Consider the following 13,454-nt stretch of genomic DNA (forward strand, 5'->3'; position numbering starts at 1 on the left):
GGGACTGTGCCCAGCCAAGGTCTGTGGAGACCGATGAGCAATCTGGGGTCTTCTGCTGCCTGCCTCTGGCCCACCCTGCTTTGCGCAGCACAAGCCCGGAGACGGTGTGGTTCTGGCCACAGAGCTGTTTCATTTTGCTGTGTATTTCTGAAGTTCCATCTTCCCTTGTGCTGTCTGAAGAGCAGCGTTCACGCACGTGGGCTCCTCCCTGTTTACAGCTCACAGATATGTTTATGCAGTGTCCCTCAGGCGCGACACTCGCTAAACTCTTGGTGTCCAGCCTGGCAGCTCTCCCCGAGCCCCTGATGTGGGACAACCTGTAATCTCCGGACTCCAGGCAGGAGCCTCCCTGCTGCGCTGGCGTGCAGGCAGGCGAGTGTGCGTGGCGATAGGTGCGGTCCTGCTGCTGATAAACCTCTTCCAGAGGGGCTGCTCACACTTGGTTGGGCTGCGGCGTTCCGTGTGTGTGGGCCGATCAGCGCTGCAGACCCTGGCTGCCCAGGGTGAGCTGACGTTCTCCTGCAGCGATGCCATGCCTGCAGTACTTGAGGGTGAGTACTTGGCTGTGGTAAGGGGCTCGCTGGGCAGCACCAGGAGGAGAGGAATCAGGTCGGTTCTCAGGGTGTTGGCTTGCACGCGGAAGTTTAGGTATATCCTGGCCAGTAACACGGACTTAAGTCTGGTCCAGAGAAAACAGCCCTTGTCCCCAGAAGATTGCAGCTAAATGGACCATAGAATGGCAGGAAAGGTTTTCTGCCCTTCTTAGTTGGCTGGGAATTTGCCTGAGGTCACGCTGGGTGCCAGTGGCAGAGCCTGGCGTGGAATCGGGGATGGCTACGGGCCCATGGTGCTGCACTCACCTCGTCCTGCTCACTGCTTTGTTGGCAGAAGGGAGGTGCCCCCGTGTGTTGGTTTTTTGCGCTATTGTAATGGTAAATGTTGATTTCTGTGTTACCATCTTTCTTATTTTACCCACCGGAGCTCTGGGACAGGTGCGCAGGATGACGTTTCTCCCTGGGCACAGTGCGGCACTGGCTCTGCTGAGGAGCAGGTGGCTCTGCTGCGGCGGCTTTGCTCGCGTGTCCTCACCAGGGATCAGCTGGCAGAGACACAGGGCCAGGCCTGTGCTTCAGGTGCTTTCCTGTCAACGCTTTCCTCCCTGCATGGCTTCCGGAGGCTGCTCCCTGAGCGCAGGCCAGACCAGCCTGGCTGAACGCTGCTGGCAGTAAATGCGGCGCAGCCATGGCGCGGGGACTGTTCTGCCGTTCCTTGGGGCATGCGGATCCTAGCTGAAAGCCCCCTTCGCAGCGCTTCTGCTCGCGCAGGCAGGCAACGCAGGTGCGGAGGAGCCCCGCTGAAGCAGAGGCAGAGAGTGAGTCAGAACAGACTGCAGAGAGTCAGAGCAGTTCATAAGCGACACTAGAAAAGAGAAGGGAGTTCCTCCGCGGGGCACCGGGGCAGACCCTGATGGCCGTCTGGGCTCTGGTGCACCTCCTGCGCACAGGGGCACTGCCCATGCCCAGGACAGGCTGGCGGCTGCTCTGCAGTGGTTTGCATCAGGCGGGCTCAGACACGTCCCTGCTCTCCCCCTTGCACTGGCAGCCCGCTGGAGCCCTCTCAGCTCCCCCGTGTGCATCGCACACACCCACCTGAGCCGTGCCACAGTCCAGTGAAGGAAGCGCATTAGGAGAGCAGGAGATAAAACGCAGTTACAGTGCTGCTGCATCTCTCTCAGCAGCTGTAAACCCTGTTCTGTTGTTAGAAGAGGTGTAGTGCCTGAGCAAAAAGCTCTCATGTATTGTCTTCAGTCACAGTCTATATATTTTCTGGTGAGGTAAAAATAGCTTTTCTTTTTCAGGGTATGCAGAGAGCAGAGGCTCCTGCTAACATCAAAGGAGAGTGACAGCTTTCCCCTGGGTGTGTGTGGCCTCATCTGGCAGGAGCAGTGGATGTGTTAATTCCTGCCTTGCTTTGGCTCTGTGCGAAAGGAACAATGTCCTGGTCTCCAGCTCCCCGCTCAAACCTCTGGACCAGCCCCTGCTCCCCTCTCCACTCATTGCTGCTGGACCCAGCTCCATACTTCATTAGGGAGGTGGTGGTTTGCAAATGGGTGAACAAGATCTTGATGCTACTACTCAGAAAACCCATTAGCAGCAGTTGGGGACTGACAGAGGCAAGCTTTCATAGAGCTGTGGGCTGTAGCACCAAGGGATCCTTATCGGAAGGATCAGTCTGCTGCGTCGGGGCAGCTCCCAAGGCCTTGCTCAATGCAGATTAAGCTGTTTCTGATATCCACCCTCCTCACAGTCCTGAACCTGTTCCAGCTTGAGCAGCTAGCCAAGGGGACCTGTGAGGGGGGAAGGAAAGAGCCAAATGGCAACGCAGATGCTGTCTGTATCTGAATATGCTCAGCACGGGCCGAGTTAACCTTGGCTCTGAACTGCACCACCAGTGACAGTTCTGAGTGCACAAAAACGGGCTTTCGGAAAGCTAGTGACTCATGACTACGTAATGATGGAGGATTGTGCGTGACGGAGAGGCCAGTCTGCTGCCTGTGCCTGAAAGCTTGCCCCCTCCTCAGCACTTTCAAACCCCTAATTGGCAAGTTGCTTTTCCCACAAACCTGCTGGGGCCCTCCTTCTTTTGCTTTGGGATTTCTCTTCTGCCAGTTGTGCTGAGTTCTCTTCCAGCTCCAACAGCCCCTTGCTGCAGGAACACCAGCAGATCCTTCTTTTCCTGCATGCTCCGATTCACCTGCCTCAAGGTGGCTGGAATCCCCCTTCCATTCAGCTCTGGGTGTCTCTGCCGGCCATATAAACCATTGGACTCTGTGCCACGTGCCTTGGGGAGGCCTGGGGCTATTGGGAAATCTCCGCTCAGCAGAAAGGAGCACGGGCAAAGGGTTTGCTCAGGCTGGTGCCTGAAATGAGAACAAACTCATTTGGCAGATGCCTTCCAGAGATGACCTCTTGTGCCTTAACTCTCATCAGTCCTATTAAGATCCGCGGACCTGTCCTAAATCATGCGGCCAGAGGTGAGGATGATTAGAGAATAGAACTTGAGCATATGGATTTATCTGTGTTAAATCATGTGGGCAGGATGAGGATGATGAGAGAACAGAATTTGGGCACATGATTTTATCCTTTTATCTGATGAATTTTCCCAATGCTTTTGCTTTTCTCTTTCATCTGGGTTTGCAGGATGTGCCTGGTAGCCTGTCCCCGTGCTCCGCTGGCTGCCTGCCTGCCTGAGGCTTTGCTACTGTGGCCTCTCTGGAGATGCTGTGCTCTGCTGAGTGCTCTCTTCTAGTCAGAAGGCAGAGACTTGCCAGTGGGTTTTGTTTCCACTGCAGGGACCACTGAGAGTGTCAAGTTTCTGTGAATGCAGATAGGAGAGAAAGTTCCTGTAAGGCAGACAGGGTGATTTCTTTTTCTGGGAATTTTGAGTTAAATCTCCGATTCAAGTTTTCTGATCTTCCCTCATCATCTTAGAGAGACCCTAGGTGCCATGTTTGACTGCTCTTAATCTAGCAGCTGTTTTAGTGTGTTTCCAGGACTGAGATATTCTTCTTGTCTGATGAGAAAGGATCCAGGTTATCACCTGCAGACCTGGACACTTGATGTCTGCACGGCAGGGAGGTCCAAATGAGCTCTGGGTCCAGAGGAATCCCTAGGTTAGGCTTAAAAGTAAACCACTACACTGATGTTTTGCTGTCTCTGCTGGAAATAATGCCTCAAAGGTGAGGATCATGCCCACTACTGGACACAAGCTCATATGAGCAAAGGAATGTCAAAGCAAATGTCAAGGGCTGTTGCAAGGTTTATTACACTGCCTCCCCAGCTGGCACGCTGACTTTAGGTTCCAGTGCCCTGGAAATAGCAACTGGAAGCAACTGGATGACCTCCTAGATGTCAGTTGGACCTTTCCACACCATCTAAGTAGGATATCCGTAGCAATACACAGCTTTGGTGCCAGGATTCGGGTTTGCATCTCACTGCTGGTCCTGGGGCTCTTTGGTTGTTGGGGTGGCAGCGTGCTGCCCAGCTTCTTGTGCGGCAAAGCCTGCTGCTCCTCACTGTCAATGCTTTCCAGTAGCGAGGCCTGGAAGAAACAAACCAGAACAAGTGCCAGGGCTGGCAGGAGGGTGCTGCCCCAAGGTCGGGTCTGCAAGGTGTATGGGCCTGGTCTGCATCCCCCTGCCTCTGGCATGCAGGGACTGAGGCAAAACAGCTGCTCAGCTTCCCTCTCTTCCCGCGCAGGCGGCCACATGGCTTAGCAGCAGAGCAGACCCAAACTTCATGGCCACTGGGTCTGCCGTTTGGCAGAAAGTGTTTTACTCCCCGAGGCATGGGAAGTAATTTGTTATTTGAAGTCTGCATTGCAACTCCTCTTTTCTGGTGTAAGAGCAGCACTGTTCTTCAGTGAGAGCGGAGACTCTGATGATGTGCGGCAGAGACCAGGGAAGGGGACAGGCAGGGGCTGAACGGTCTGACGGAGAACCGAGACTCTGGGAATTCCCTGCAGCACTGCATGTTTCAGTTCCAGAGCCGCTCTGGCTGCGCGATACCTCTGGGTAGACAGTGAAGAAAATACAGCCCATTTCAAAGAAACTTGCAGTGCCCGCAAGCTCCCCAACTCTTCCCCCTCTGTAACTGGTCCTTGCAGCTCTTCCCATGGAGCAGGGAGTCAGCTGGTTTCAGGCATCAAAGTGCTTTGTCTGTGCAGGCAGTGAGAAGGTCCAGCAGATGCCGGCAGCCTCTGAGTGGGTGTGCTGCCCTCACTGCGGGCACTGCAGTCCGTGGCTGCGTGGCGCGGGCAGGGCTGCTCTCCAGGGACTGCTGGAGTTGGACACTTGTTGGAAAGGGCACCCAGCCCCTTTCTTTTGGCATCTTTGGCCCTGTCTGTAGCAGGACGTGTTCCCAGGGAGTCCCACAGACCCGTGTGCACATCCTTGCAGCGAAGGGGTCCCACCTCTGCAGTCTCTCAGCGAGGGGCCAGCTCAGCCCTTCCTCATGCCGGGCTGCCCGGTGGCTCCAGCAGAAGACCTGCAGATAGAAGAGACAAGTGGGCAGACAGGGTAAGGAGGGCAGCGTAGCAGGATGCACATGTGCCTTTTGCCAGTCTGGAACAGTGTGGCGACTTGCTTCTTGCCTGTCTTTGTGTCCCAGAAAACATTGTGAGATCAGCACAAGTCCCTGAGCTCATTTGCACTTGGGAATCGTCTACTTGCAGCATTTAGCAGCTTGTACAGAGTGGGCTCCTGACAAACGGGCCACCTTTCACAGCAGGAGGCGATGGTAAGACCCTCCCTGCCTTTATCAGCACCGAGCAGAAGGAGCTGGTGGGAGCTCCTCCCTGGGTGGGAGTGGGAGCAAGGCGCTGCCAGAAGAGATTAGAGCAGGACTCCAGCCACAGCCAAAGACAGAGCAGGATTACTGAACCTCTGACTTCTGTCACCCTCACTGTAAAGAGCACTGGCACAGGCTGCCCAGGGAGGGTGTGGAGTCCCCTTCCCTGGAGATTTTCAAGACCCGCCTGGATGCAGTCCTGAGTAATGTGCTCTAGGCAATCCTGCTTTAGCAGGGGAGTGGGACTAGATGATCTCTAGAGGTCCCTTCCAACTCTGAAAACTCTGTGATTCCGTGACTGCAGCCCTTGAAATCCAGCCTGAGCCTCTGGTTTGGCAGAACTTCCCCTTTGCTTATTGCCTTAGCCCACGACCGCAATGCAACGGGCTCAGTCAGGTCCAGGCTTCTCTGCTGGGGTGAAGGGGCTAGGACGCTCATCCAGGGGCAGTAATGCTTTGTGGGGCGATGCTGTGGGAGCAGGAACACACCTGTGAACAGGAACAGAGGAAGCCACTAACCAGGGCCAGGAGAGGGAAAGGGAAATATTTAGATTGTCAGCAGACAAGGGGAGCTTTTTCCTGAAAGAAAAGAAATGGAGGGAGAATAGAAGCACAGTCCGATGTGCTGTTCTATGTTTTTTACTTTAGAAGGTCTTGGAGCACTTTGCAAAGTCCAGATCTGAGGCTTCTCCCTTGGGGAACTGCTGGCAGCATCCTCCTGACAGTTCACAGCTTGGATGTCTGCAAGTCTGTGGAGCACAACACCTGTGTGTAGGATTTAGCAGCTGCGTAGGAGTACAAGAGGTACACAATGGCAAGTAAGGCAGTTTATTTTCTCCCCTGGAATAGCTCCTTCCTGGAAGGCAAAGGAGAATGGAAGGAAACACTGCAAACTCCAAAGAAAGGGAAACCTGTAGAGGCAGTCTCTGCATCTGGAAGCAGTTGCTGTGTATGTTGGGGCACATGGATGGCGAGTGACTGTGGGGTGTACAAACACCGGGGGGTGCATGTAGCATGCCTGTGCTACGCTTTGTGCTTGTTACTGGATGGTCACTGTGCGGTGTGTGTGCGCCTGTGTTTAGGTACACCGCTGTTGTGCTGAAGGGGGTGTGTGTGTCTTTTTGATATGCACATCTACTTGTGTCCATAGGGTCTCTGCGTTTCTTGATGTCACTGCTCCCTTTTGCTGAAACTCAGGAGATGGCAGTGACCCAAGCTGTACTTCAGTTCCCTGGGTTATCCAGTGTTGTCTCGATCCCTGTGACACCCCAAAGTAAAGCAAGCTGTCATGACTGAGTGCCCCCCGAGCTGTAGGTAGGCAGTCCCGACATGCATGCTGACATCAGGAGGGCACTATGACTGCAGATCTGTTTCCTCTGCTTTTACCATTTGGGCTGAGCTATCCCTTCTTCTGTGGCTGCACATGTTGTCTGATGTGCTGCATCTCTCTCTCTGCATCTCTGGACAGTGTGTGCTGAGCGTGGGGAGCAGAAGGGCAGTGCCTCTGAAGCACTGAAGCCTCAGCACGTCCTCCAAGGCCCTGTCCCCCATCACCCAGAGCACCGGGAGGGCACTGCGACCCCTCTGCTCGGTGGCAGATGTTACCTGTGAAATGCGCGGCTGCTGGGAATGTCTGCGGGGCTGCTCTTTCTCTGCTGTTCCCGAGGTGGTACCTGCAGCTCTGACCCGCTCCCTGCACTTGGCAGCAGTCATCTGCTTTCCGGAGGCGGCTTGGTATTAAATATCCTGTCTGACACAATAATGGAGAGAAAATGAACAAATTCCATTAGCGGCTGGCGATCCCTGCAGGGTCTGCGCTGGAGCGAGGAGGGAGCCTGTATTTTTAGATAGAATGCAATGTAACTTACTGGCTCTCTCAAAGCTGGGGAGTAGATAACCAAGGAGGGAGAGAGGGGACACCAGGCTCAGGTTTCAGCTGAAGTGCCGGACTATGGCAGCACGAAAGGGCAGGTCCGGTCCAGACGTGGCTGTGAGTATACAACGCGCTTCTCCTTCGTGCCCTCAGAGATCTCCGCTTTGCTTTTCTGCTTGCTTTCTGCCTGTGGTCTCTGCTGCTGGGCGTGCTGGGGCTTTGGGAGCCCCTTTGCTGCTGGAGCCTGTAGAGTTTTACCATTTTAATCTTCGCAGCTCCATGTGTGTCCCATGGGCGGGAGAGCCTGGCTGAGCTGTGCTGTGATTTTCCGAGGGGTTTGCTGTCGAAGGTCCGTGCTGTGGCTGGCATGCTGGCGGCGTAGCTAAAGTGCTGCCCTGACACTGATCCTGACCGAGATGCAGAGGCTTCTAGCAGGGTCTGGAGCTGGAAAAGCCCTTTGCATTCAATCCTGTTGCTTGAAGCTCTCCGTGTTTCCTCACCAGACCCCAGACAGCACGCAGGGCTCGGAGCACAAACGGGCACTGCTAAGCATGGCGCTGGTGCTGCCTTCTGCCTCTTGCAGTGGATCATCCTGTACAAGCAGAGCACCGAGGTGCCACGTCATGTCTCTGCTGTGCCCACAGCCCTCTGCAAAGCCGTCAGCTCTGCTGTGAGCCTAGGGGCTCTTCCCAGATGGACAGGGCTCTCCTCTGAGGTGGCAGCAAGTGGAGCCAGCTGGCAGAGGGGGTCATGCGATCGGCACGTGTTCCCCCCGCACGCGGAGGATGCACACCGGGACAGAGCATGGTGGTGCTGCCCTCCACCACCTGTCCCTCTGCCCCCGTGGGCTGCCCCAGGAGGGCCATGGCACCCAGCCACTACCGTGGGAGCCCGGGCTGAGCTCTGCAGGGTGTGCCCAGCACAGCGCATGCCAGGACAGCCTGCCCGTGGCACTGCCTTCCGCAGGGGGTAGCCGAGCGGTGGGCCCAGGACAGGGCTGTGCTTCTCTACAGTAGGAGGGTTGGGCAGAAAGGACGGGCTGGGGGAGGCAGATGGAGGAGAGCAGAAGGGAGCCGAGTTGTGCTGCTCCAAAGTCTAAATTCAAATAGCTGAGGCTGCAAAGAGAATGGAAGAGTGGAGCCCTGAACCCACGTGGTGCATCATCCTGCCTAGGTCTGCCTCCAGTGCTGTCCTCTGTGGCTGTGCTGCTTCCAGCTCCTGTCCAGGAGCTTCTTCATCCTGGGTGCTCCTTCGCAGCCAGGCTGTGGGCTCTGCAGGATGCCCTGGGATGGTAGGATATAGGCTCTCGCAGCACAGGAGGTCCCTTGGTCAGTCCAGGTAGATGAGAATAGTCTTTTTTCAGTGATGCTCAGTGATAGAACAAGAGGTAACAGGCACAAACTTGAACATAGGAAGTTCCATCTAAACATGAGGAGGGACTTCTTTCCTGTGAGGGTGGCAGAGCAGTGGCACAGGCTGCCCAGAGAGGTGTCCCCTCTGGGGACATTCCAAACCTGCCTGGATGCCGTCCTGTGCCACTGCTGTAGGTGCCTCTGCTCTGGCAGGGGGTGGGACTGGGGGAGCTCCAGAGGCCCCTTCCAACCCTGACCATTCTGGGATTCTGTCCCAATGCGAGTGGTACAAGAGGGGTTCTGATTTTCTGTTGGAGCTCAAGGCAGAGGATTGTGTCCTGCTCCCTTGCCATGCATGTCTCACGGCTCTTTGCTGCAGAGAGCCCTGTGGGCTGGTCCTAGCAGACAGGCACCATCTCGTAGTCACTGGTCCAAGGTCCCAGCCTCACCGAGCCACATCACTGCATTTCCACTTTTTGTTGTTCTCCAGCTTCTGGTGAGCCATCCCATAGTCTTCATTTGCTGCCTTACACTGCTAAATAGTGTTGCTTGAAGTATCGCTGTGCCATGCCTGTGGTGGCTATGTTCTAGTGGTGCGGGGAGGCACTGCCTTGTTTCTGTTGGAAACGAGAGTTGTGACTTTCCCGGCCGCAGTGTGCTCAGCTGAGGTCATTGTCGCTGGTGCTGGTACTCGAGCTCACCGCTGCGGCTACCCAGCGGTTTCTGGAGGACCACAATGGTGGGCTCACCGCAGCTGCAGTCTAAGCCTTGTCCATGGCTGCAGTCTCTCACCCAGGACATGGAGCTGTTTCCTGGGCCAAGGGGAGCTGCCATGGTTGGAGTCCCCTTAGAGCTTCCTCCCTACCCTGCCCGTAGTGCTGGGACAAGCTGCAGACCCGGCGTGGCTCTCCTGCCCCGTCATCTGGATGCTTGTCACTCTAAGTCCAGGTCCCAGCCTGCTTCCTCCCGTCTGATTTGGAACACCTCAGTCTGTCCCAGCAGTTCCCACCTTGACCTGCCTGGTCTCTGTAGTCATGTCCTCTGTAACTGAGTGAAGAACTGGCCCTGTGCTGGTGATGGGGGAGAACAGGGGGACTCTGAGTCTCATACTTTTTCTTTTTTCCCCCAAGGCCGATGCTGCAACCAGTTTTTTGAGAGCTGCAAGATCTGGGAATCTGGACAAAGCCTTGGATCACCTCAGGAATGGGGTAGATATTAACACCTGTAACCAGGTAGGTGAAACCCACGAGGCTTCTGGTAACACCTCTAGTTCACGTGAAGATGTGCCGTGCGGTGGCTGGGTGCCTGGCTGAGGGCTGGGTGGGCACCACGCTGGCAGAGCATGGAGCCGTGACTGCCAGCGCAATGGGGGATCCCCCGGGGTGTGGAGTTGAGTGTCCTGGCAGACCCCGTCCTGCTCTGACCTGCACCACCCCCTGCCAGACCCCAGGCAAGCCCTCGTCCGCGCTGTCCCAGGCAGCGACACAGGAGCTCCCGACCAGAGCTAAGCTGAGGGGAGAGGCTGCGCAGGGCAGACAGCAGCGTGAGAGCCATCCCTTGCTGGGGAGGCTTCCACAGCTGGGCTGGGTGGGAACAGGTTCTACGCTGGGGAGGAAAACGGCTGACCAGGAGGCAGATCTGGACCAGTTGTCTTTGGGGCAGGGAGGGCAGCAATGGCTATAACGTTCCGGGGAGCCTGGCAGTACTGGCTGGAGCATAGCAAAGGGCAGTGACCGGTAAGCAGAGAGGGAGGTCTGAGGCTCCTCAGGAGTGACAAGCAACTGGGACAGCTGGAAGGGGCTCAGCTGCTTATCAGAGGGCAAAGCAGATATGAAGCTGTGAGGAGTGTAGCGCAGTGGCTGGGCTGTCGCGGGAATCACTCTTGGGGATATTCCCCTTGCCTGCAATGCTCAGGCTTTGAGGTTCCCAGAAGCTGCGATTTTACACAATCAGGGGATGTTTGCAAAATTCCAGTCTTGGTGGCTTGGGAGGTGTTGGGCCGGTGGAGCCCCTCCTAGCCGGCAGCAGAGACGGGTCTGCCCCAGGAAAGGAGAGCTGTGGGCACAGAGGAATTGTTTGCACATAATCGACAGAACATTTTGTATCTGTGTAGCTGCCAAATGCAAGTGCGGAGCCTGAGTCAGTGTGGGTGCTGTCGGGAGGGACCCGGGGGCTTGGGCTGAGCAGGGGGGACGGGGACTGCACTGTCGGCTGCGTTCCAGAGCAGCAGTGGTGCTGGGGAGGCTGGCTCGGTGGGTAGCACAAATGCATGTTCACCTGGTTCAGTATCAAGTCCCCAAACCAAACGTAGCCCAGACCTACTGATTCATGCACTGCAGTGGCCAGTGCTGTTACTGCAGACAGGAAATGTCACCCCAGGAAATGTCACCATTTCCACTTTTCTGACTGATGGTACGGTGCAGGCATGTTGGGCATCTGCAGACCCCTGGGGCACACTGCAGCTTGCATTCTCCTCTCTGGGACACTAGATGGGGTTTGAGGAGAGCTCAGGAGATGCTCATTTTGTTCATGACTGTATTATCTGGATTATTAATTCATAATAAGCATCCAGATGCTCTTGAACGCTTCCATCCTGGGGCTGTGTGGAGACATATGGGACTTAGATCAGAGGGGTCTTGTAGGGAGAAGAGGTAGAAAATTTTCAGTTTCAGAATCCTTTGAAGATGAGCTTTTCCATGGGGTCCGAGTCCTTTGAAGATGAGCTTTTCCATGGGGTCCTGTTGGTGGGTTAGAGGCTCTGACCCCATAACTATTTTGTACGTGGTTTGAAACAAGGAGAGGCCATGCAACATGCTCTTAGCACTGGGCTGCAGGACTTGGCTTGCACTTAGCACTGGGCAGATCGCGTATTTGCCCCTGGCAGGATCTTCCAAGTTGCTGTGCTTCATTTCAGAATTTGGCCCAGTTGTTAAGCCCAACTGCTGCTTCCATAGTCTCTCCTGGGCGAGCAGAAGCCCCTGTAATTGAGCCACAGCAGCGGGCCAGTGGCTGGAAGGCCGTCACGCTGCTCTTGCTTCCAAATGCTTACCTACAAATGAGACAAATAGGTGTTTAATGCACCCACTGCTCCGTTACAGGCCTCTGGGAAAGCAAGTCAGAAGGAGCAGGGAGATCCTGCTGCTGGCCTCTGTGCCACTGTTCTCTGCAGGAAGGACCGGGGATGCTGCCATGTGTGGCACATTCGTGTGTGCCCTGTGTGTGCAGAGGCCGGAGCAGAGCCTGGTAGGGAAAATCATCTTTCTATGCCTGTCCACAAGCGGCTCAGAGAATTCCCTGCTGGCAGTTTCTGAGGGTGTCTGGATGAGAGGGGCAAGAGTCGGTGGAGGCTGTGTTTGGCCCCGCTGGCCCATGCCTTCTGACATGGAGACTCCACAAGCGGAGCGCGCCACAGATGTTCATTCATTTCCGATGCCAAGCCTAAAAGCAGAGGGAGGATTTCTATGTCCACCGCTCCTCTACCCACCTAGTGCAGAGGAATATGTGGTTCTGGAGAGGGCCCTGCAAAGAATTAAAACAGGGAGACCCAGTCACCAGCTAAAGACGATGGCTTTGAACTTCTTCCTCGCCCAGAGACATGGTCAGTCATCGGCTGTCTCCACTGATTGGCTGTGAGTCCTGTTCCCAGCCAGATTTCTGGTGCTGGTGAGGGGATTCAACACCTTGATTGGGAGCATGTGGCTACGACAGTATGAGGCACTTCTTTCAGTGACATCTTTGTGCTGGTTCCTGCCATCTCCCTGAGGTTAGATGGCACTTTGGGGTTTCCTTCTGAGGAATATCAGACCTGTGGGAAAGGTCCAACCTCACATGTCCTGTATAGAATAAAGAGGGATATATGTGGTCAGACCTATCCCACAGGCCCTGTATTCTTACTCGAGTGCAGAGACCTTGACATGCCATCTGATCTTCATCCCGCCAATTTCATCCCCTCCATTGCTGCCATCCGCATCAGCGTCTTCGTCATCCACCTCTCCCGTGTTTTGAATTCCTGCATGTTCCCATCTCATCCATGAGGAGTGGGAGGCCTGAGGATGAGTGCACCTTGCTGCCAGGACCCTTGCCAGCAGGGACCAGCGCTGCGCTAGCACACAGGCGCCAGGAGATGGACTTACTCTGCTTCGGTACAGGCTAAGCACAAAGTGCTGCCCTTTGTGGTTTTCCGTAGGGCCGCGTTTGTCGCATCAACAGCCAGTGACTGGGATTTCTGGGAAGCGTTTGTGGCACATAGTGAGGGGAATACAGCACCTTTCAAATTAAGCACATCCTGTGGCAGTTTGGGGTCAGAGGAGCTGTCAAGCCAAAGCAAATGCACAAAACAGCCTGTATTGTTCCTGGAGCAGAAATATCGATGGGCCGCTGGGAAGCGATCTTCTGCAAACATTTTGCTTATTGCTGCAAGGCCAGAGAATAATGATTCCTCACAGATTTTCAGCATTCCAAAGGTTATTTATGAAGCCTCTGTGTAAGAGGGCATATGTGCTGAGGAGAGCGACTGAGCATCTGTGGTCTTGCATTCCAGGAGTTTGTTGTGTGAGTGTAACCAAGAAAAAGCGTGTGTATCTGTGGCTATATGTCCAGCTTGGGAGCTCACGAAGGTAAGGTGTCAGTGACCATCTGTATGGAGCTGTGTAGGTGTGTCTTAGACAAAGAAGCCAGGCTTGACCGAGGCAATGGTCTCAGCGTAGCCAGGCCTGGTTGGGAGCGTCTCCTTTCGGTGGCTCTGTTCTGTGGGTGTTGCAGCATTCCCATTTCGTTTCCCTTGGAAGCAGGTCTTCTGTGCTTGAGGCTCTAGGGGACATTGCAGTTGGTGTCCTGAGGAAGCCTGTGGATTTTTAGGTTTTTGCTCTTTGTGCTGTAATCA

At 55.1% G+C, this 13,454-nt stretch overlaps 1 protein-coding gene across 1 annotated transcript in view; it reads left to right on the forward strand.

The window, feature by feature from the left end:
- Nucleotides 1-288: 288 nt before the first annotated feature.
- ANK1 (ankyrin 1) overlaps nt 289-13,454 on the forward strand; it is a 39,736-nt gene continuing 26,570 nt past the window's right edge. The window contains exons 1-2 of the mRNA XM_082495629.1: nt 289-551; nt 9,703-9,804. Coding sequence (XP_082351755.1) covers nt 528-551; nt 9,703-9,804 — 126 coding nt within the window. The 5' untranslated portion in view covers nt 289-527. The remainder of the gene's footprint in view (nt 552-9,702; nt 9,805-13,454) is intronic.

The sequence above is a fragment of the Vanellus vanellus genome (genome assembly GCF_965231255.1).
Source record: "Vanellus vanellus genome assembly, chromosome: 26".
NCBI classification, from domain to species: domain Eukaryota; kingdom Metazoa; phylum Chordata; class Aves; order Charadriiformes; family Charadriidae; genus Vanellus; species Vanellus vanellus.